Genomic DNA, 21,458 nt, shown 5'->3' with positions numbered 1-21,458 from the left:
TAAAATAACAGAATAAAATATATTCATGAATTTTACAACATACTTCAACTTATTAAAACAAATATTAAAGTAAGATATATAAGCTACTATAATTATTTCATATTTTAATATATATATATATATATTTAAATTAGAATATTAAAAATAATTTAATATATTTATCAAGGATTATACAATAATCTTGAGAAAAATATAATAACAAAATAATTTTTTACCAGTATGAAAATAAAAATTAAATTTGTACTATAGTTTAAATTTTTAAAATATAGCTATAGTTGATTTGAGGTGGGTTATATAAATGAATTATCTTATTTTCATAAAATTTTATTCATGTAAATTTTATTTTAATTTTATATAATTTAAAAACAATTTTTTTATTAAAAAATATATGTGTATAAGATTTCTAATTTTCAATAAATACGTTTTTGAATAAAAATTAATCCGTGCTTTAAAGCATTGATCAAAAATGATAATAAAAAATATTATTGGATATATGGAAAAAATATATTACAAAATTAAAATTAATAAATATTTAAATCTTTAATATGAATAATGAAATTAAATTTAAAATTTAAAATAACCCAAAAAGATCGAGAAAATTCTAATAACATGTAAACAATAAAAGTAAACTAAATAAATAACTGATTATATTTAATTAAAACTAAAATCACTAAATTGTAATCAATAAAAGTTGTATACGAATCGTTGATCCTCAAATATATTTTTATTTTAGTATGTATCCTCTCAAATATTGATACATTACGGTTACAACAAAATGATAAATTGGTTTGACTAAAAAATTTATGGCTAACTTTTGTAAAATTAGAGCATCACATTCATAATATATCCACCATTCATCTAAACATTCATGAATTAGAATACTTTAAATAAGACAATTTAAATCAAATTGTATTACATAATGGGTCACCTATCGGTTCAACTGGTAGTCGGGTCTTAGGTTTTAGCGGTGTTTTACTGATTTATAGAATTTCTAAATATAGATTTTATTTTTTTTAAACCAAACTGGATTACATATAGGATCACCGGTTTTATCGGTTTAACCACGGTTCCGGGTCAGGTTTCAAAACACTGAATATAACACTTAATGTGTAACATTTAAATGTAGATATATATATACAATCAAAAATACAAATTTATATCATATATATTTAGTCATTATTAAGATCAAATACTTTACCGTAAAAGATTCACATTTGTCACTTCTAAATTTTAATTGGGCTTCTCTCACTCTTAACTCCGTTCTCTCACTTCAATTTTAGAACAATCTAAATAAAGATATAGTCAATAGTCTTCTAAATAAGGCTGTTTCATCCCAGTGTCATGGTGTCCCCTTGGATTTCCCGCGGCAGAAATAGTCTTCTTCCTTTCAGTGCAGGTCCCGTTTTCTCCTACGCCTAGCTTCCTCCTTAGCAACCTGTCCTTTCGGCCATTGGAGTTGTGTGTGTGCTCGTGCCTCTCAGGTATGTTGCTTCTCACCTTCTGTGTGCTTAATTGTCAGTGGTTGTGCTTGTTTGGACGAGAGTGAGGATGCTTCGGCTCCTCTCTGGATTAACAGCTCTGGAAGGTAATTGAATGTAAGGCCCGGAGTTGCTTCTGTGACTTGTCTGTGTAGTCTGACCATTTTCACCTTCCGGTAGTTTTGTCGTACCAATTTTACTTTCGTTCATCTTGTAAGCCATTGTTATTCACCTTCTAGGGTTTTGCTTATCGGTGTTGTTCTTTTCTTTTAATACCAGTTGTATTTCTTTTATTTTGTTCTGTTTTTCTTTTTCTTTGTGAACTCTGTATCCTTTTTTCTTCTTTGTTAAATTTTAATATGAAAGCCAGTTAAAAAAAAAAAAAAAAGATATAGTCAATAGAATATAATTATATAAAGCTTGTTTGGAAGCTTTGTATTTAATGATTATATGATTTGAAGTTTGTATACAAATATCAGCAATGTTGAATAACTTTTAACTTATAATTATGTAAAAAGAATATGATTAAAGCAGAAATATTGGAAAATACATATTTGTCATGTAAAACAAGGTTGTCTTACGATACAATATTATATAAAGAGATTTAAGAAATTTTGCAAATCATATATTATCTTCTATAGACTAAGCAAAACACTGAGGTATAAATTAAATGCATAAATCACGTTGGTTATGATTCATTTCCTGAAGCGTATACGACATTATATGTTAGAAAGAAAATGATCACACCAATAGCAATGGTCGGAAAAAATTGCTATAAAAGTGGTTAAAAACGTTATGATCATGGATCTGTATGTATAATATCAAAATCGAAACAAAGCATTTTCTTTAAGACTTGTACCGGAAGTGAAACAATAAAGATGGCAATGAACAAATGATATTTAATCATATCTTCTGAAGATAAAATAAATCAAGTGTGAGTACACTATCAGATTGTACAAAACTTTTTAAAATCTAAAAAGACTGATAAATGAATGCCTATGAAAATACAACTTGAGATCAGTGATGCACAGTATTCTTTTAGTCTCAAAGAATTTTATTGAATTTGAAAGATATACTCCATGATGTATATCACTAATTATGATGTTTGAATTTCTCCAACCACGTCTTAAATATAGTCAATCAAAAAGTGAAAATTGTTCTAAATTTAATGAATAAGAAGAAACTTCATTTTAAGAGATGATATTAGGAGTCTCGCACTATATGTTAGTGACATTTTTTCGTCACTTAATGATTTCATTAAACTTAAGAAAAACAAATAGACCTAAAATGTGGTCCATTCCGAAAGGTTCATTACACAAGCAGAAAGGAGCGAAGAGTCTTTTTGGCTACCCCATCAGCTAACGAGTTTACGATCGAGGGAGATGAGAGAAACAAATAGTCGCAAACCCAGAGGAGATCAAGTGTATACGATTCCAATGATTTCTTTAGACTACGATTTGCCGGTTTTAGCTCTGAAGGGCGTTGAATTGTCAGAGAGAACTTTGAGATTTGAGAATTCCAAAGTTAGTGCCATGCAAAAAGAGCCAATCACACCGCAACGGTCTCTACCATTCGTGGGGAATTAACGAAAGTCTGGATCGATGATCCCTGGGATGAAACTGCCAAAGATGGTCGCGAGAATATCCAACCTAATCATGTAGTCTTCCTGTCCGAATTCCAAGCCGTGTCTGTTTTACAAGTGATCAATCTCGAGGTATATGTGGATCTGGATGATCGATTTGAGGAAGAGCGTAGAGCAGAAGGTAACAATTTAATTTCTGATGATTTTCCTTGTGCTTCCGTCCATTCTTTTGCTAATATCAGACCTTTTAACGATATTTCCTCAGGACTGAAGGTTTTACCTTCAAAAATCAATGAGTTTCGTGCTGTCTGGATTTCCTAGCAAATCCATGGAAGTATATTAAACACAAATCCCGAAGGGCGAAGGCAAACGGCTGTTCGAACCTTGATGATGGCCTCTTTAAAAGATGAATCTGCAGCTATGTGAACTGCTTGGCGTAAAAGAACACACTTCCATTCCTTTACCGCAAAGGGGCAGGTAAAGAACATATGTATGTCTGATTTAAGGTTTTGACATCTGAGGCAAGGGGTTGCTGATACTAATCCTCTTTTGTAGGTTGACTCCTAGAGGAAGGGCATTTTGCACTACTGACTAGAGGAAAGCTTTTATTTTGGGTGAGAACTTTCCTGACCAAATGTCCTTTATCCACTTGAAATCCTCAGCTTGATGCAACAATGACGACTCTGTGTAGGAGATAGAAGCCGTGTGATATCCTGAGTTTTGCGAAATAAATACCCGAAGATGTAGAGTGCCATATATAAGAATCTTATGCTCCTTTCAGGCTGGGTTGCAGGCACAAAATCTGAGAGAAATACTCCGGTAAAACTTTTTGAATTCTGCTTTTATTTCACTTTAGGTAATCCGTTAGGAGGTCTGGCACTGTGAGGTCAAGATCAGATTCTCGAATAGGACCTATAGGCTTTTCAATCTTATCGAGTGAAATCCAGAAGTCCTTCCAAAGGCTCCACAGCTTTCCCCAGGTTCTTAGTTAGAAGATCTCTGCCGTAGAGGATCCCTCTCCAGCCATGAGAGCAGGTCTAAGGTGGCTCCACATTAAGGAAGTGTTTTCCATTGCAGTATTTCCGCAATAGAACCCGTGCTAGTAAGCTTCTCGGGACCGTGATTAGACGCCATGCCAGTTTTGCTAGAAGGGCCTGATTGAATTTTTGGATATCCCTTAAAACAAACCTCCTAAAGATTTAGGTTTAGTTAATTTATCCCAAGCCACCCAACAGATTTTATTGTTTTCATCTACTCCATCCCATCAGAATCTTGTTAACACGGATTGTATTCTTTTACACAGGCTGATTAGGAGTTGAAAATAGGACATGGTGTAGGTTGGGATGGCATTGAGTACTGATTTGAGCATTGTGAGCTTCCCAGCTCGAGAGAGTCTCTTTGGGGACTAGCTGATAGCCTTCTTTCGGATTCTATCTACTATCGAGGTAAATAAATCTCTTTTTGTTCTGCCAAAATGTTCAAGCAGTCCTAGATACTTGCCTAAACCTCTTTCTTGTGTAATTCCCAGCAATAACTTCATTTTTTCTTTGACTTCAGGTGGAGACTTACTTAAGAATGTGGTGGATGACTTGGCCTTGTTAATCATTTGACTGGAAGCTCACTCTTTTTTTTTATAGGATCCTCAGCAGAGTTTCGCAATTTGAAGCGGATGCAAGGCCAAAGAACATGGTGTCATCTGCAAAGAGCAGATGACTGACCCTCTGGCTTCCACGTGCTACACTGACTCCCTGAAGTAAATTAAACCTTTTCTTTCTGCACTCTTGCACAAACCCGATAGGACTTCACTGCATAGTATTAAGATATAAGTAGATAGGATATCTCCCTACCTAATACCTCGGCAAGGCTTTACTTCTCCGTAGACTGAATTATTGAGTAGAAAGGAGTAAGAAACTGTAGTGATGCATTGCATTATCCAGTTTATCCATGTTGCATGAAAGCCTAAACTTTGTAGAACATATGAGACAAAATTCCACTCAATTATGTTGTATGCTTTCAACATATTTGTCTCTACAGCCATATTACAGTTCTTTTCTACCTTTGATCTCTTTAGGAAGTGTAGCACCTCATGAGTGATCAAAATGTTGTCTGTTATAGTCCTGCTCGGATCCCAAAATTGTTTTTAATCTTAGGGACATCAGCTTTGAAATTGCTAAGGGCAACATGTCTACAATCTTCCACTTTTTGCGCTCCTGTGATTTTTGGAATTAACTTCACATATTTTTGTTGAGCGTTGGTGTGAGGATACCCGTTGAGAAGAACAGCTGGATCTCCTTCACCACCGCTGGCCCGATGACCTCCAGTTGGACTGAAAGAAACTGGCTGAAAACCTGTCGGGGCCTAGCGCCTTATCTGCATTGATCGCAAAGGCAGCTTCCTTTATCTCATTTGCATGTGGCATCACTATGAGTCTTTCATTTTGTGCATCTAAAATGCATGGTTGGAGAGCTTTCACGATTTTTGGTTGTCCATCAACACCACCCGATTCAAAGAGCGCTGAGTAGTCATGAGATGGCTCTGGAAATCTCTTCCTCTTCATAGACTGGTACGTCATTCTTGTATGCAATCACTGATAGTCTATTTTTTGCTGATCGACCTTTTGCTACTGTATGAAAAATTCAGTGTTGGAGTCCCCAAGGGCTAACTATAATTGTCTGCTGCGTTGTTTCCAGAATTCTTCTTCGGCTTTTGTACAAGTGCAACAATCTCAGATTAAGTTCGTGAATCAGGGCTTCATTGGATTTTGAATTGGACATTGCTGCCTCCAGTTTCTGTTTTGTATCCTCTAACGACTTTTGGCTGTTCTTATGAAACTTCTTACTCCAGGAAAAAAATGGTCTTTCTGCATGAGAGAGCCTCTCTTCCACAGTAAGCTGCATGGAGTTTTCCCAAATATCCTTAATGATATTTTTTTATTTCCAGATTATCTTTGAAGCATCTGTCGTATCTGAAATTTTTTGCCCTTTTTCCTTGAAGTATCTAGGAAAGCAAGCAAAAGTCTGTGATCTGAGCCCTCAAACTTGAGGTACTGGTTTATGCAAGATGGGAACAGCTCCTTCATTCGCTTTTACTTACAGATCTTTCCAGTCTGCAAAGCACCAGATGAGTGTGTCTCTTCCCTCTCAAAAATAAGTATTTTCCAGAAAATTTTAGATCAAAGAGCCCATTTTGAGACATGAAAGACCTGAAGGCACATAAAGTTCATTCAACTCTTTCCTCTGCTTTTTTTCTATGATTCTCTCTCTAATGGATATACACCTTTTCCTTGTGAGTTCTGAATCTACGAGATTATTTTTTTTTTTTATAAGCTGCTCCACGAAGAATGTTAGAACTAAATCTTCGTGATCTCAATTTTGCAGGTTTCCTAATTTTTCTCCTGGCTTTGTTCTGAAAAGCCATCAATGTCTCATCTTCCTCAGGTACTGCAATGGGGTTTGGAGTGTTTCCAACGCTTCTTCCCTTTCCGTCTTAGGGCTGATAATGACCGATTTAAACTTTGATCTTTCTCTTTCTCCATTAAGGGTCGCTTGGTCCATATAACGAAGAGTGTCACTAAACTTTGATTCCAATCCATAATCCTCTTCTCTCCTAGCTTAAGGGCAGTAAATGACCGAAGGGACAGGGAAGAGCCAGCCATGTAGAGGATATTCATTGATTGGAGGAGGAGTGATTGGTTTACTATCAGAAGCACTTAGTTGCAACGACAAATTCGGCTGCTTTGCTGCTGGAGCCATTATTGAAGTTATTGTTTCTTCCATTAAAAAAATTGCATCTCCGTAGAACTCTCTACCTCCGAGCTGCTGCTCCAACAGGGTCATGGAAACTTGGGTACTGCCTCGTAACTTTGTGTAGTTTTTCCATAACTGCCTCTTTTGAGAGCACTTGAGGTACGCTAGTTCTCTTCTGCAAAGGATCCATCTGATTTGTTTCCTCTATTGCAAGATTCTTTTGGATGAATGGTTTGACAGAGATGTCCTCCGTTTCCGAGACCTGTTTTGGCCTCCATTGGCATGAGCTCCGTTGAGGAAAGAGATCTCTACGTCTCTGTGATAATGCTGATACCCTCTCTCTTCTTAGAATAGGGTGGTGAAGCGTAAGTCTGAGCTCTTTTTGAGACTGGTTTGCTTTTCCAGATCGGTTATGTGGTGTCTCCTTGGTTCGCAGATTTCTCTGGTGGTGGATTACGAGTTTGCTTGGTGCTTACTCTTTCCTTGAAAGAGTTTCCGTGTCTATCAAATCATTTCTGGAATGAGATGTTGGCAGAGTTTACACCAACATAACTTTACGAAGCTAGTAATCCTCCTCCGAAGATCTTAGGGAGTCTGAGATGTAGCGGTTGGGGGTCTTACGATAATCTCATGGAGAGATCTCAGAGCTAAAGTTTTGTTGACTTCTTCCTCTTCTCTTGACCTTACCAATTGTGTTTTGGATGCTTCGTCATCTTGTTTTTTCGGACAGTTTTTCCTCAGATGAAGAAGTGAGAAACAAAATGAGCAGTGTAATTCAAGTCTCTCTTATTCCAGGGTAATAACACTTTCTTCACCCGAGTCAAACTCCACAATCGATTCTTTCACTAGAGACTTTAAGCCATCTACTAGTACTCTAACCCTTGTTGTTGTTCTTGTCAGCTCATGGTTGTCCAAGGTACCCAACTCTTGGTCTACTCTGCACACCAAGTCTTTTTGCCAGTAGAGGAGGGGTAAACCTTTGATTTTGATCCAGAAAGGAATCATGGAGGGAAAAGAGGGAGAGATGACCGGTTTCCACCACTGGAGGATGACCATCCAGAAGGAGAAATGGTACGGTCTATTATCTAAGACTTTTCTCAGATTTCTTTGTAAAATCTAAACTGGAAACAAATGTTTTCCAGATCTGACCCAACAGCTCTACGTTGAAAATTCTATTTGCATGGAAGAGATGGAATGAGAGCTCACATCTTCTGTTCAGCCGTCCTATAAAGGTAAGCACGTTGTCTCTTATGAGTGTTGAGTTATTCAGAGCTGGTGCCTTGATTCTCATAAAGTTATTGTCGCGGCCTTCATTCATTTGCTTTTTCCTTTTTCTGTTTTTGTGAGCCTAAGAGCCATTGAAACCAAAAACGAAGTACGTTTCCAACTGGTCTGCAAGTAGTGGCAAGACAAAACTTTGCTGGAGGAGTTACTAGTCGATTCCTTGCAGATTCGCTTGCTGATGTCACTGAAAAGAAGTGGAAAGCAAATAAAAACGAAGATGTGGCTTGCAATCTTGAGAGAGGGAAGCATGGTGAACAAATGTCGATGAATGAAGAGGGCGTTGTTGCGGATTCATGTTGCTAGAAAGTGAAACAGCTTCAGATTTGAGATTTGAAATTCAAACTATGTTGAAAAGGCAGCTAAATGATGCTTTTTGGGACATATAATATGGCTTCCAAGAGGTTAATGGGAAGGAACAGTGGAAACTATCCTTACTAGGAAAAAGCGAGAGTAGTCCCTTTCACGTTTTACCCGTTGGACTCAAGCAAACACCTTGCTTCAAAACACGTGCCGTGGATAGTTTTCTCAGCAAGATTATTTGGTCTCCACTCGTGGTTGGAATTCTTGTGGAACTTTTTCTGGTTACTTAAATTTACAAGAAACCTAATAAGACATAAAGAAGTTCCATATTTTAGTGACCTGAACTGGGTATATTATCGATTATAAAGTGAAATTCAATTCGAGATTAAAAATCTCATCATCTCAAACGAAAGAGTAAAATATTCTCATATTCACAACAAGTGCCTAACAAGTGGAACGTCTAGGAGTTTATGTGTCTGGTCAGGGTGGGATTGATGAGTCATCCATAAAGTAAATTTAGGAGATTTTGAAACTAATCGTATTGAGGTGCTTAGCAAATGAACTTCGAGCATGCACATTACAAATATGTTGCACGGTTTCTACAGATTTAAAAAAGTAAAAATAATTAGAAAAGGGAGAGAGAGAAGCATAAACGATGGTTCCTAAAAAATCGATTCATCCCCATGTTACTCTGCTTCTTCCACATGTTACTACATTACTGGTTTGATTTATCTTTCTTATTTAAAATTTAGTGATTAATTAAATTATACTCAAAGATTAATATTTTAATCATTAGGTACTCTTTCTGGAGATACCAAATACTAATAGTACTCTTAGAGCATGATTATCGGGTGAAACTCATTTTGGTTTTCTAAATATTTTTTTTTCTATGTTTTATCTAATTTAAGAAAAAAAAACAGAACCAATTGCCGGCTGCCACGTGTTTTGGAGTCCGCAAAATAGTGTAACAAACTGGCCAAGAACGATCCGTAATTAGCAATTTTGGTGACCGTTTTTAGAAAAAAACGTGGAGCCCACACCCATTTTGGGTTCCGTGATAAAAGTGCTCTTATGCATTCTCTTTTTTTTTTTTGGCTCAACTACTACTTTCATTCTCCAACTGAGTTCATGTTTACAACAGACATATCAGCCTCACAAACAGATTTTAACCAAAGTGGCAAGATAGAATACAACTTAGGAACATGATTCTCTAACGAAAAAGCTTCCTTCGCTACTCTATCAGCTGCCTTATTACCTTCTCTAGGGTAGAAAGTCACTCTAAGATCAGGATTTCCAGAGAGAATGTGTTGTATTTCTTGCACGATCGGCTTCAGCTTTGGCCATGTACTCTCCTTTCCAACGATCATTTGTGCAAGAATTTGTGAATCGGTTTCAAAGATCACCTGCTTATATCCAAGGCCACACAAAGATTGCATTGCCCATTTAATACCTTCTGCTTCCGTCTCTATAGGTGAATTCAATCTCTGGAAATTTTTTGCCCCTGCCCAAAGCATATGTCCTCTGTTGTTGCGAGCGATCCAACCAACCCCACTGCAGTGATGATCCTTACGCCAGGCACCATCTGAATTACATTTGATCCATTGGGGAGGGGGCGCCTTCCATTTGGCTTTGGTGTTGCTAAGGGGGGGTGATCTGGTCATTTTTTGCTCCTCCTCTTGTCTCCTTTTCCATTCCTCCATGTCCTCAGTTGCTTTTGCAATCGAGCTTGGTGCTGAGTAGTCTATGCCTTTGAAGATGAATTCATTTCTATTTTTCCAGATTCTCCAAAGCAACCAAGGCACTAGATCATCATGAATCTTGAGATGAGGACTGTGATGCTTTATGTTCAGGACTCGGTAGATATTAGCATATAATGAGTCTGACATCTCACCACTTGGAGGAGCTTGGATAGGAGATACCGCCCAGATCAAGCGAGCATAAGGACAAGTGAAAAGAATGTGGTTCACTGTCTCACTGCCCGTGCCACATCTCCCGCAGCTGCCATCTTTGGCGATGTGTCTGTAATGCATATTTGCTGCAGCTGGTAGAGAGTTGCTGATGCATTTCCATAGGAAATGTCTGATTTTTGGGCTAGTTTGCAGCTTCCAGATTTGTTGATAGAGCTCATCCAGACTCGGCTGGTTCACTGTTGTAGCTGCTTGATCTGTATTGATGAAGTTTCTTTGGACCCAATAGCCTGACTTCACTGTGTAGAAACCTGTATGTGTGTAGTCCCAAGCGTATGTATCATTGCCAGCTCTCCCTTGGGGGTTTATTGCAAGGATTTTCTCTGAGGTTTCTGCAGTAAAAATTGCTTCAACTGCTTCTTTGTTCCATTCATTTCCGGGGATTGTCATTAGTTCACTAACACACATATCAGGCTTCACTAATTGCATGTATCTGAGGGGGACCATCCTGGTCGAGGTGGGTTTGATTGCAGGGCTGCTTCCAATCCAACGATCCTCCCACACTTTTGTGGCCTCACCATTGCCAATTATTCTTTTAGCTCCCTGCCTTATCAGCTTTTGAGCTGCTAATAAGCTTCTCCAAGCGTATGAAGGGCGAGATCCGAGAGGAGCATCTAGCGGGGTGGAGGATCTGAAGTAACGGCTCTTGTATATTCTTCCCAACAGTGAGTTGGGACAAGTGATGATCCTCCATAGCTGTTTTCCAAGGAGAGCTACATTGAAGTGTTCAAGGTCTCTGAATCCTAGTCTGCCTTCGCTTTTGGGCTTGGTGAGCTCAGACCAGCTTTTCCAGTGCATCTCTCTTGAGTCCTTATTGTTCTTCCACCAGAAGTTAGACAGAAGTGACACTACTTGCCTACAGATTGTCTTTGGTAGAAGGAAGCATGCCATAGTGTAGGTGGGTAGAGCAAGGGCGACTGCTTTCAACAACACCTCTTTCCCTCCCGCAGAGAGAAACTTGTTTTGCCAACCGTCGACCTTATGCTCAATCCTTTCTTTGAGGAAGCTCATGATTGATACCTTTGATCCTCCAAAAGACTCTGGCAGCCCCAAATACATACCATCTCCTCCAGATTGTTCTATGCCAAGCTTGCGTTTGATGTCTTCTCTGCTTTCTTCAGGAATGTTTTTACCGAAGTAGATGCTCGAATTTTGATAGTTAATCCTCTGGCCTGAAGCAAGGCTATATTCGTGGAGTATTGATCTGATGCTGTTGAGTTCCTCATCAGTGTTTTTGCAGTAGAACATACTGTCATCAGCATAAAGGAGGTGAGAAACAGAAGGTGCCCCTCTTGCTATCTCAAGTCCTGTGATTTCACCTCTGCGCTCTGCTTGCATTAACCTTTGCACTAGCATTTCGGTACATATCACGAACAGGTAAGGCGAGAGGGGGTCCCCTTGCCTTATACCTCTCGTTGGGCGGATATCACCGTATGGGTTACCGTTGATCAGCACCTGGTACTCCACTGAGGTTACGCACTCCATTATGAGATTACACCAGCCTTCGGAAAATCCTAAAGTTCTCATCGCTTTCTCCAGGAAAGCCCACTCTACTCTATCAAAAGCTTTTGAGAGGTCCGTCTTGATGGCAATGTGTTCCCTGGAGCAACGGTTGTTGGAGTTTAGTGCGTGGAGAAGTTCATGAGCAATCAGAATATTATCGGATATTAGTCTCTCCTCAACAAAAGCCGCCTGTGTTTCCGTAATGATGCCAGGTAGGATCTTTTTTAAACGCTTGCTCAACAGTTTTGACACAATCTTGTATGCAACATTACATAGACTTATGGGTCTGAACTCATCAAGAGTTTTGGCGCTCAGCTTCTTTGGAATGAGGCAGATGTTTGTCTTGTTAATGCCCTCCTCAAGCTTCCCCGTTGTGAAGAATCTTGTGACCATTGCAGTTATCTCCGAACTCATAGTCCCCCAGAACTGTTGAAAGAAGTGGCCAGTCATTCCGTCTGGACCAGGGTAATTGTTGGGGTTGATGTCGAAGACCGCTTCTTTGATCTCTTCGATAGTAACCGGCATCATTAGCTTGGGGTTCTGGTCTGTTGTCACTATCGAGGGGATCTCTTCCCAAAATGGGAGAGTAATCCCAACATCTTCCGAAGTGTAAAGGTTCCGGAAATGGCCCTCTGCTACTCTACCAAGATCCTCCTCTGCATACCATTCCTTGCCTTCACCGTCAGTCAAGCTTAAAATTCGGTTTTGTGCTCTACGGTTCTTTGTAACAGCATGGAAGAACTTTGTGTTTTGGTCCCCTGATCGAAGCCAAACCAATCTGCTCTTTTGTTGCCAAAAGGTTTCTTCATTCTGGTATTCTTCGTTTAGCTCCGCTATGAGGCCATGAAGTCCTTCTTTATCGATGACTTGTTGTCTCGTTGCTGTGTCTATCTTGTGGTGGAGCTCTTGTATTCTTAGGGCGGAATTTGGCTTGGCGAATCTTTTCCATAGTGAGATGGATTTTCGACAGGTTGCTATGCTGCTCATTAGACTGCTCTGGCCTTGTGTTGCGCCTTGCCAAGATCTTTTAACCACATCTGTAAAACCTTCTCTATGTAGCCACCGTTTATCATACTTGAAACCCGCACGCCGTTTCCAGATTTGATCCATAAGGGTAGTTAGGACAGGGCTATGATCAGAGCTTACTCTCTTAAGATAAGTGGCACCTGCTTGTGGAAACAAATCTACCCATTCCTGGTTAGCCACTGTTCTGTCAAGTCTGCATTGTACCGTCTCTTCGTTACGAGTGCCTGCCCAGGAGTATTGATATCCTGTATGCTTGATGTTTCCTAAGCCGCAAGCTGAGAGCATTTGCTTGAAGTCTTTCCCATCTGCTGGATCTCTCTCTGTTCCACCTATCTTCTCTGATGGGTCTAGGATTTCATTGAAGTCCCCTGTCATCATCCAGGGACCTTTTCTGTCTACTCCAATTCTGGTTATCCTTTCCCAGACCTCATGTCTTCTGCATTTGACTGGATCTCCGTAGATACAGGATAAATAGAAGCTTTTGTCCTGCCAATGCGCCTTCATGTCGATTATTCTCTTATTGGCCTGCAGTATCTCTACTTTGCAACTTTCCTTCCACATCACTGCTAGGCCTCCATTCTTCCCGATGGGCTCCACTGTTTTGATGTTATAGTATCCAAATTTTTCCACAAGCCCTTCCATATATCTTCTCTTATTTTTGGTCTCGCTGAGGAATAGTATCTCAGGAGAGTACTGACCAAGTACCTCCTGTAGATGTCGAACTGTCGGGGTATTCCCCACCCCCTGACAGTTCCAGCTCAGTAGTTTCATATTGGAGATGAAGGGTTGGTATTAACCATCAACCCTTCTTCAACAATTTTACCACTGGCCAATACTATTCGCTGAACAGAAAGGCTCTGAGTATTTGCTGCAACGTGTGCAGAATGCTTCTTGTCTCCTGAATGATTTCCTTCAGGCACTACTACTTGAGATCCCAGTCTATGGAAGACCGATGATGGGGAGATGTTGCTCTCCCTACCACTCACCCTCGCCTTCTTACTCTCTCTACCACCGCTGTTGCTGCCTGATCTTCTTCTTTTAGCAGTGGACAGTTCCACGTCTTTATTCTTTTTGCCAGAGGAGCTGACAGGAGGAGTGCCAAGTCTTTCAAAGACTGAAGGAGGGCTACGGCTTCCCTTGCTTGATCTGCCATCTTGGTTCTTGTCTGAACTTTCGGTGTCGTTTGATGGAGTGTCAAACTTGCTGCTAAGTCTTTCAAACACTGATGCCGTCTCTTTACTAGCTCCCGATGAGTTTGCACTTCCTTTCTTTTCTGAGTTTCGCCCTTCTCCGCTGAGACATACCCTCTGACTCGAGTTTTGAGGGGATTCTTCTGTGCTTTTTGAGTTCCCTCCAATAACAATTGACTTTTTCTTCCAGACTTGAGAAGGTGCAGCCTCTGATCGTTTTCCTTTTTTATCGTCACGCTTGCGATATTCTGTACTTTTCGTCTGTCTTGCTGGAGTTATCTGAGAGAGGGAGCCTTTTGTTGTTGGCAGTCTGTGTCCAGAGCTAGATCCTGGTGGAGCTTCTTTGCGGCTTTCGCTCGCTGCCATCAGCGCATTTTTGCCTCTTTGACCTCTACTAGCAGGGAGAGATTGTGCTGGTGCTACCTCGGGACATCGAGTTTGGTCATGAGTGAGACGTTTGCAGGTGAAACAGATTTTGAGAAGCTTTTCGTATTCGAGCTCCGTGGGCACAACTTCTCCTGATCTGAAGCGGGCAGTTCTCCTAAACTGCAGAGGTTCATCTGCATTGATCCAGACTAGTGCTCTGACATAGTCTACTGAAGTTGAGTTCTTTGCGTGTAGCTCGACTTTCTCCACGGTGCCCAGAGGTCCCAACAGGCTTTCGATAGCTTGTTTCTTTAAGAGGTGTATGGGGATACCTCTGACTCTTATCAAGAAGGGGATTTTTTTGAGGAAATCAGGTCCAGGGCGCGGAGTCCACTGGTCAAGGGAGACAATCCATCCGTTAACGAACCAAGGCCCTCTGGTTAAGACGTGATGGAGATCTCTGTATGATTGGAAGATGAACTGAACTCTGTTTTCGCCCACTCCTCGCCCATGGACTCTATCTTCTAGTCCCCATATGGGTGGTAGTGCTTTGACAAGTCCCCCAATCTTGTGGGCCGCTGGGTTGAGACATCTGACTACCACGCTCAGCGAGTTTTCTTCAATAAGGTCGTCATTTTCTATCTCTGGGATGTCGACCATTTCTCCCTCTTCTAGCAGAGCGCCTTCAGTTCATCAAGGAGGGAGAGTTCCTTCTTCTTCTTTGGACGGAACATCGAGATCTTTTCGTGGAAGAGAAGCCACTCAGGCTTATTGTGAGAGTAGGAGCAGATCTAAAAATCTGAGTGAAAAAACGGTATACTCCTGCCCAAAACCTAGATCTGGTTCGTGAGATCCGGGATTGCAGGCGAGAGGAGGAAGAAGCTAGAAGAGCTTAATGAGACTGAAAAGCTATTGGAGCTTAATGAGGCAAAACGGGGAAGCCACTAGGACTTAGTGAGATTGGAGAAAGCCACTGGGACTTTGTGTGAGGCTTGTGTGAGGGGAAGCTACTGGGGCTTTGTGTGAGGGGAAGCTATCGGAGCTTAATGGTGGCAGCAGAGATGAAAGATCTGTGCTGAATGAGAGGGACTAGGTCTGGATCTATCGAATAAGCAGTGGCGGCTGTGATTCAACGAAGAAACCTAAAATCGCCTTCATTTTCTCTCTCCGTGAAACCTTCTAAAATCCCATTAGTGCTCTTATGCATGATGTTTATTAGAATGAAGATAAATGATATAATATAGGCAAGAACTTTACAAAACTAGAATACCAGGGTCATGAAAAAAAAGAATTTTACAAAATGTTTTAATGTAAACCAGTAACACTATTAATAATCAAGAAGTTAAGATCTCATTTCAAGTTGCCACGAGACATAAACTGAATAATAAATGTTATATTCTTATCTTTACAGGCTTAAAAGGTTGCATTGATTTTTATTGTATAATATGATATGCCATCTTATGTGAATTTGCAGAATCCAAATTAATTATTCCTCTGATGGAGTTTTACTTACGGCACTAGATTCTGGTACAACCCACCGGTTTAAACGTCTCAGCGATGTATACACCTAAATATTTTTGGCAACAAGCATTATATATAAGCTCCAAAAACAGAACTCGCTAGAGCTTGAGCAAAATAGTTATGTTGTTTGTAAAAAACTTAAAAAATTATATACTAATCCATTTCTAACCTGTTGATCCCAATCTGTTCTCAGAGTCATGATGGTAAGCACACAAGTTTGAACAAATACTCCAAATAGCATTCCGATCCAGACACCCTAAAAGTCAGAGAAAAAAACTATATGTTATATCCAAGAGAATCAATAAAAATGAGAAAACAAAAGAAAACAAAAGTTACTTTGACTTGCAAACCGACTACATAACCAAGGATAACACCAGTAGGAATTCCGACAAGGTAATAGCAAGCAAGGTTAACGTAAGTAACATATCCTTGCCATCCTGCTCCAACAGCAACTCCTGTTCCGGTTTAAAACGGTTCAAAACACATGTAAGTTCAAAGATCCGCTTCATGTTACTAACCATCACATGCCAAATAGCAAAAACACATACCTGAGAGAACAGGTTGAACACTGTTCATGAGGATGGAAAAAGCTAAAAGTGGAGAAAGATCGGCAACTTCTGCTGCTACAGCTTCACTTGTAGTGAAAATGTAGGAAACTTTTCCTCTTAGAAACAAGAAGACGAAGAATAGAACTATTCCTATAGAGAGTGACGTGAAAACCGCTGTCAATGTTGCAAACTTGGCTCCTTTTGAGTTTCCCCTACCGAGCTCATTCGACACTCTTACACTGTTTTTATACATAATTGCAAATAAAAAGAATAAGATGACGATATTAATATAGCAACGATGATGTTAAGTTTGCAGGTATCAAGTATACGCACCTTGCTGCTGCCAAAAAACCAAGTGCTATCATCATCTCCATTCCATTTATGTTGAGGCTACAAAAGTTGGTAAAGAAGAGTCGATTTATAAATATTTATGTATTACTACTCATGATCATGTTTAATTTAATAATCAAGTAGGTGAAATGTACAGATGCACGAAAATGTATTAGTTATGGATAGGACCAGAGAAGAGAGAATGAAGCTTAGTTCTTGTTAACATACCAGATAGCAAGTGCATCTAGAGCGACCTCTGCGTTTTTTAAATTTCCAGTGAGCAGTACCAAGATCGAGTTATACCATAACTCCAAGCTGTCGAAAATAACCACATAGTAATAACTAATATTAGAGGTAGGTCTACACGTTAGAATCGATTTAAATTTATAAGTTATTAATCTTTGACATTGTCATTCCTCGTAAGAGAGCCTGAGTAATTGAGTTTACTCTTTAATATTTCGCACCTTTCTCTCACTTATATATATAAAACTATTTTATATTTCATCTGTTTCAAAATAAATATCATTTTATATTTTATATTTGTTTCAAAATAAATATCGTTCTACAATTCCAATGTAAATTTGTACATTAAATCTATTTTTAACCGTTTTGAACAACCAATAAATTTTTATTTAAATTATTTTCATTAAATTAAATATGGATATATTAGTCTATTATATAATTTTCTTAATCTCAATGAAAAATATCAAAGGAGGGAGTATGAACTTTCTTCTGTAACCAAATCTTTGAAACTAAATGCTAAACTAATTAAGAATCATATGGTTCCAGCTTCCAGCCACCAAACTGATACATTGACAAAGTAAGTGCAAGTGGAAGTGGAAGCCAATTGTCTGTTGTTTTAACCACCAAAATAGGAAAACTAACGCTATTTATACGAGTGGTATCACTAATAAGACTTTTTATGCAAATATTTGGTGAGAGATTCTTAATATATATTATGAAAGCTTACCAAAGCATTCCACCGGAAGACATGGAAAGTTTAAAAACGGGCCATAAATCTTTGAAAGCCAACATAGAGAATCCTCTCCACGTGTCCTTACACCCACCGCAAGTGACGAACAAGAGCTGCGCAATGTTAGGCAACCAGAAGGCAACGAGCGTCGAGGTCATAGCACCGGTGATTCCAAAATCGAAATGAACCATTAGGAGCCACGACAAGAACACGTGGACCGCTAACGAGACTGCAGCCACATAAGCAATGATTTTGTTCTTGCTCTGAGCTTGGAGAAACATTTGGCAAGTGAATGATGGTATGAATGAGAAGTTGATGCCTATGACCCATAGGGATATGATCCGAGCCACACGGACAATGCGTTCCTCTTGACCTAAGGCTAAGAGGATCGGGCCCGAGAAGATATAAACGGGCGTGAGGCAAATGGTACAACCTGTGAGGACGATCCATGACCTTTGGAGATAGATTCCGAGCATATGGTTTTGTTTTGCTCCGTAAGCTTGGCCACATAGTGTTTCTAGTGCACTGGCCATGCCTAACTGCATCACAGTTCATGTAAAAACACGATGATTAATTGTACGGTGACTTATAAAACAACACTTAAAACGATAAGTTGAGGCATCTGCATAGTTACATGATATGTGTTACCCGAAATAATATATTCTGAAAAATACTCCAAAACCATATTAACAGGACTTAATTTTATTCAAGATGTTGGTGCATGATTTACCATTAGTTTCTTGTTAGTTATATTGTTTATTAGTTATATTGTAAGAACATCTTTAACGCTAAGAACATATAAGAATTACCAAAGAAAAAAATATTAATATTATAATACTTTATAATAGTACCATTAGTTTCTTGTTAGTTATATTGTTTATTAGTTATATTGTAACATATAAGAATTACCAAAGAAAAAAATATTAATATTATAATACTTTATTTACTTTTTATTTTTTTGTAAAAAGTAAAACCAATAACTGACTAACACATATGTATGTTTCGAAACCGTCTCTTATAGTAGTTGTTTTAGAACTGTTCTCATTTTTTTTTCATAACTTTTTACTATTTTACTTTATTTTATTTTGGAAAGTTACCGTAAGAACTTAGCGTAAAGATGCTCTAACTCAAATTTCTTCGGTGTTGGATTTCACTTGAAAATCAGTAAAAGTAGTCTTTACAGAAAATAGAATTGGAAAAACCATCAGGGATATCAAGTACAAAATCCAAACAGAAAAGGATGCCAGCAAAAAAAAAGGTATAGCCCAAAGCAAGATCGACCAAAATGCAAACTGTAAAGTAGGAAAGCCATGTTACATATGATTTTAGGCCTATCAGTGACAAGACATTAGATTTTGACCTTATCGGTGGAAGAGCTATACATTGCCAGTTTAGGAGCTCATTATTTTTGAGGTGGTGGAATTGACGATGATTTTTGACAACCAATGAAGAGGATAGTTGAGAATTCACGATGAACAAATTAAGGTTTCCGAATTATAATTAGTGTTTACATTGAATACGAAGAGAAGTCACTGTGAAAATATGGTGAAGGAAAAAGAAAAGAACGAGCTAGGAAATGAGAGAGGAGAGTTAGAAAAATAGGACCAATCTTGGAATTTAGAAACTGAAAACAGTGAAGGGGCATTCAGCTAATTATGCTTTGTGTGTGTGTATAGAGCCTAATTTATCTTTATCTTTTCATTGTAATATATTTGATCCTATAAATGATTTGTAATGATTAATAACATATAAATATCTTTGCTAAAAATTCATATTATTTTCCACATAAATATTTTAATTTTTAAATTGACTTTAAGGTCTACTATATAAAAACATTTTGTTTAAATCTGTTTTGAAATCGATGAATTTTCCAGTCTTAAAAAACTAGTGAAAAAATTTCGAAAATAGTATAACATACTATAATTTTGTAAGAAATTTTTAATCTTTTTAAAAACAGTGTACTACAAAATGAGATTGTGACTACGCATACATAGATTTGTAGTTATCTAAGTTTTCCCATCAGTGAGAAAATAATTATCATGGTTTACAAGAAAATTATTATTAAAAACATTTTACTTTATAAGTGAAAACTATTAGTCATTATTACCACCAGTAGGTGATAATTTGCAGTGATCAAAGACTTTTATTTCTAATAGTTTTCTCATATGTTAATCCATAATAATTAGGTTATAAAAATACTACTATAATATACGTTCAGCAATAGTAATAATATACGCAACTTCTTATCATAATCTATTTACGTGGAAGAGAGACAAAAATGCCGACATCACTGCTCACCCCTTTGTGGATATGGTTTTTAAGTAAGATCCGATAAAATTTAATAAAAACATTTTATCCTCAATAGCAATAAATATTTTTTTTTTCTGTGGATGGATTTTTCTTAATGAATTTAATAAAATAGTACCACGGGACGACAATAACCAAAAACAAAAATAGTACCACATTGCCTCTAAGAAATTGATTCAATATCAGAACTCTTAAAACATATATAAATGATTTAAAATCGTGGATGATGCGTTTAATCTTTAGTGATTAGTATTACAACTAATCACTAAATAAGAGTCTTCAACAGTGTGTTTTAAAAAACATCTACTCCATCAGTTTCAGAAAGATTCATATTTTAGAAAAAACATTTGTTTCAAAAAGATATATTTTTTACTTTTTAATGTATTATTTAATAAAAAAAATTTAATTTTTAAAAAGTTAATGTGTTTATTGGATTTCTATTGATTAAAAGTTATGAAAAATTGTTATTCACAAAAACATAATGTATTTACGATTAAATTTTAATGTGTTTTATTTAATATATGTGAAAAGTTTAAAATATATATTTTTTGAAATGGAGGAAGTATGTATTAAACTATATTAACTAATTGTATTAATTGGTAATCAAAGTCTTACCAAAATACCATTACTGAAACGGAGGAGAACGGTGAAGGTGATTGAGTAAGCGGCTAACTCGATAGGTCCAAGATGACCGATGAAAGCTTGACTTATCATCGAAACTCCGAACGTAGAGAACCTCGTGAAGATAGCCGGCGCCGCTACTACCCAAAGCTTCTTTGATTCAATCCAAACCTTCTTCGTCAACCCCAACTCATCATCTTCCCCACCGTTCTCAGCCGTCTTATTCAACAGAGCGACCGTGAGTTCCTCTCCTCCTCCGGCCATATCGTTGAATCTCTGTTGTTTCTAGTGCGCCAGAGGCTAGAAGCCAAGGAGGAAATGAACGGAACAGAGAATGGAGGGAGGGGAAGAGGATATAGTTTGTTTGATGGACGAGCTTGGTTTAAGACACGATTTGTTGAAAAAAAAAAAAAAAAAAGACACGATTTGTTGTTCTTTCTATAGTTTTATGTTTTCTTTTTAATGATTTTTATTGGGAACGAAAAGCCGCCTACGCCTCTTGCAGGAAGTCGCAGTTAGTAGACAAAAATATATTGCAACAAATAATAGAAAAGGTTGTATAATTCAAGATCACATACGATCGTCCATTTATTGACCATTTAGTCTATTTTTAACCGATGCTCTAACTATACTAAAAGACAAATATCAAGCCCTCTGAGAAGGTCCACGTCGGACTGGAAATTTATCTAGTAAAAAATCAGCATTCGGCCATGTCA

General features: G+C 38.0%; 1 protein-coding gene across 4 annotated transcripts; it reads right to left on the bottom strand.

Annotated features, from left to right (window-relative positions):
• Window positions 1-378: 378 nt before the first annotated feature.
• On the bottom strand, window positions 379-21,364 carry LOC103848620 (protein DETOXIFICATION 21). 4 transcript variants are annotated; one of them, XM_033280294.1, is made up of 9 exons: window positions 21,169-21,364; window positions 20,737-21,136; window positions 17,812-18,353; window positions 17,070-17,156; window positions 16,845-16,901; window positions 16,512-16,750; window positions 16,300-16,418; window positions 16,133-16,219; window positions 15,701-16,009 (listed from the first exon to the last, which is right to left on the bottom strand). In XM_033280294.1, exons 2-9 carry the CDS (start codon window positions 21,004-21,006, stop codon window positions 15,929-15,931), a joined length of 1,482 nt encoding a protein of 493 aa, XP_033136185.1. In that variant the 5' UTR covers window positions 21,007-21,136; window positions 21,169-21,364; the 3' UTR covers window positions 15,701-15,928. The 4 variants fall into 4 exon arrangements, with proteins under 4 accessions (XP_033136186.1, XP_018511437.1, XP_033136185.1 ...); XM_033280295.1 differs by lacking the exons at window positions 15,701-16,009; window positions 21,169-21,364 and adding an exon at window positions 379-8,693 and having other exon boundaries at window positions 20,737-21,006; XM_018655921.2 differs by lacking the exon at window positions 21,169-21,364 and having other exon boundaries at window positions 15,684-16,014; window positions 20,737-21,006.
• Between the last annotated feature and the right edge of the window lie 94 nt (window positions 21,365-21,458).

This window comes from Brassica rapa, chromosome A09, assembly GCF_000309985.2.
Source record: "Brassica rapa cultivar Chiifu-401-42 chromosome A09, CAAS_Brap_v3.01, whole genome shotgun sequence".
In the NCBI taxonomy this organism is placed as follows: domain Eukaryota; kingdom Viridiplantae; phylum Streptophyta; class Magnoliopsida; order Brassicales; family Brassicaceae; genus Brassica; species Brassica rapa.
Note: the sequence above shows the minus strand (reverse complement) of the source record. Positions and strands in the feature narration are given on the sequence as shown.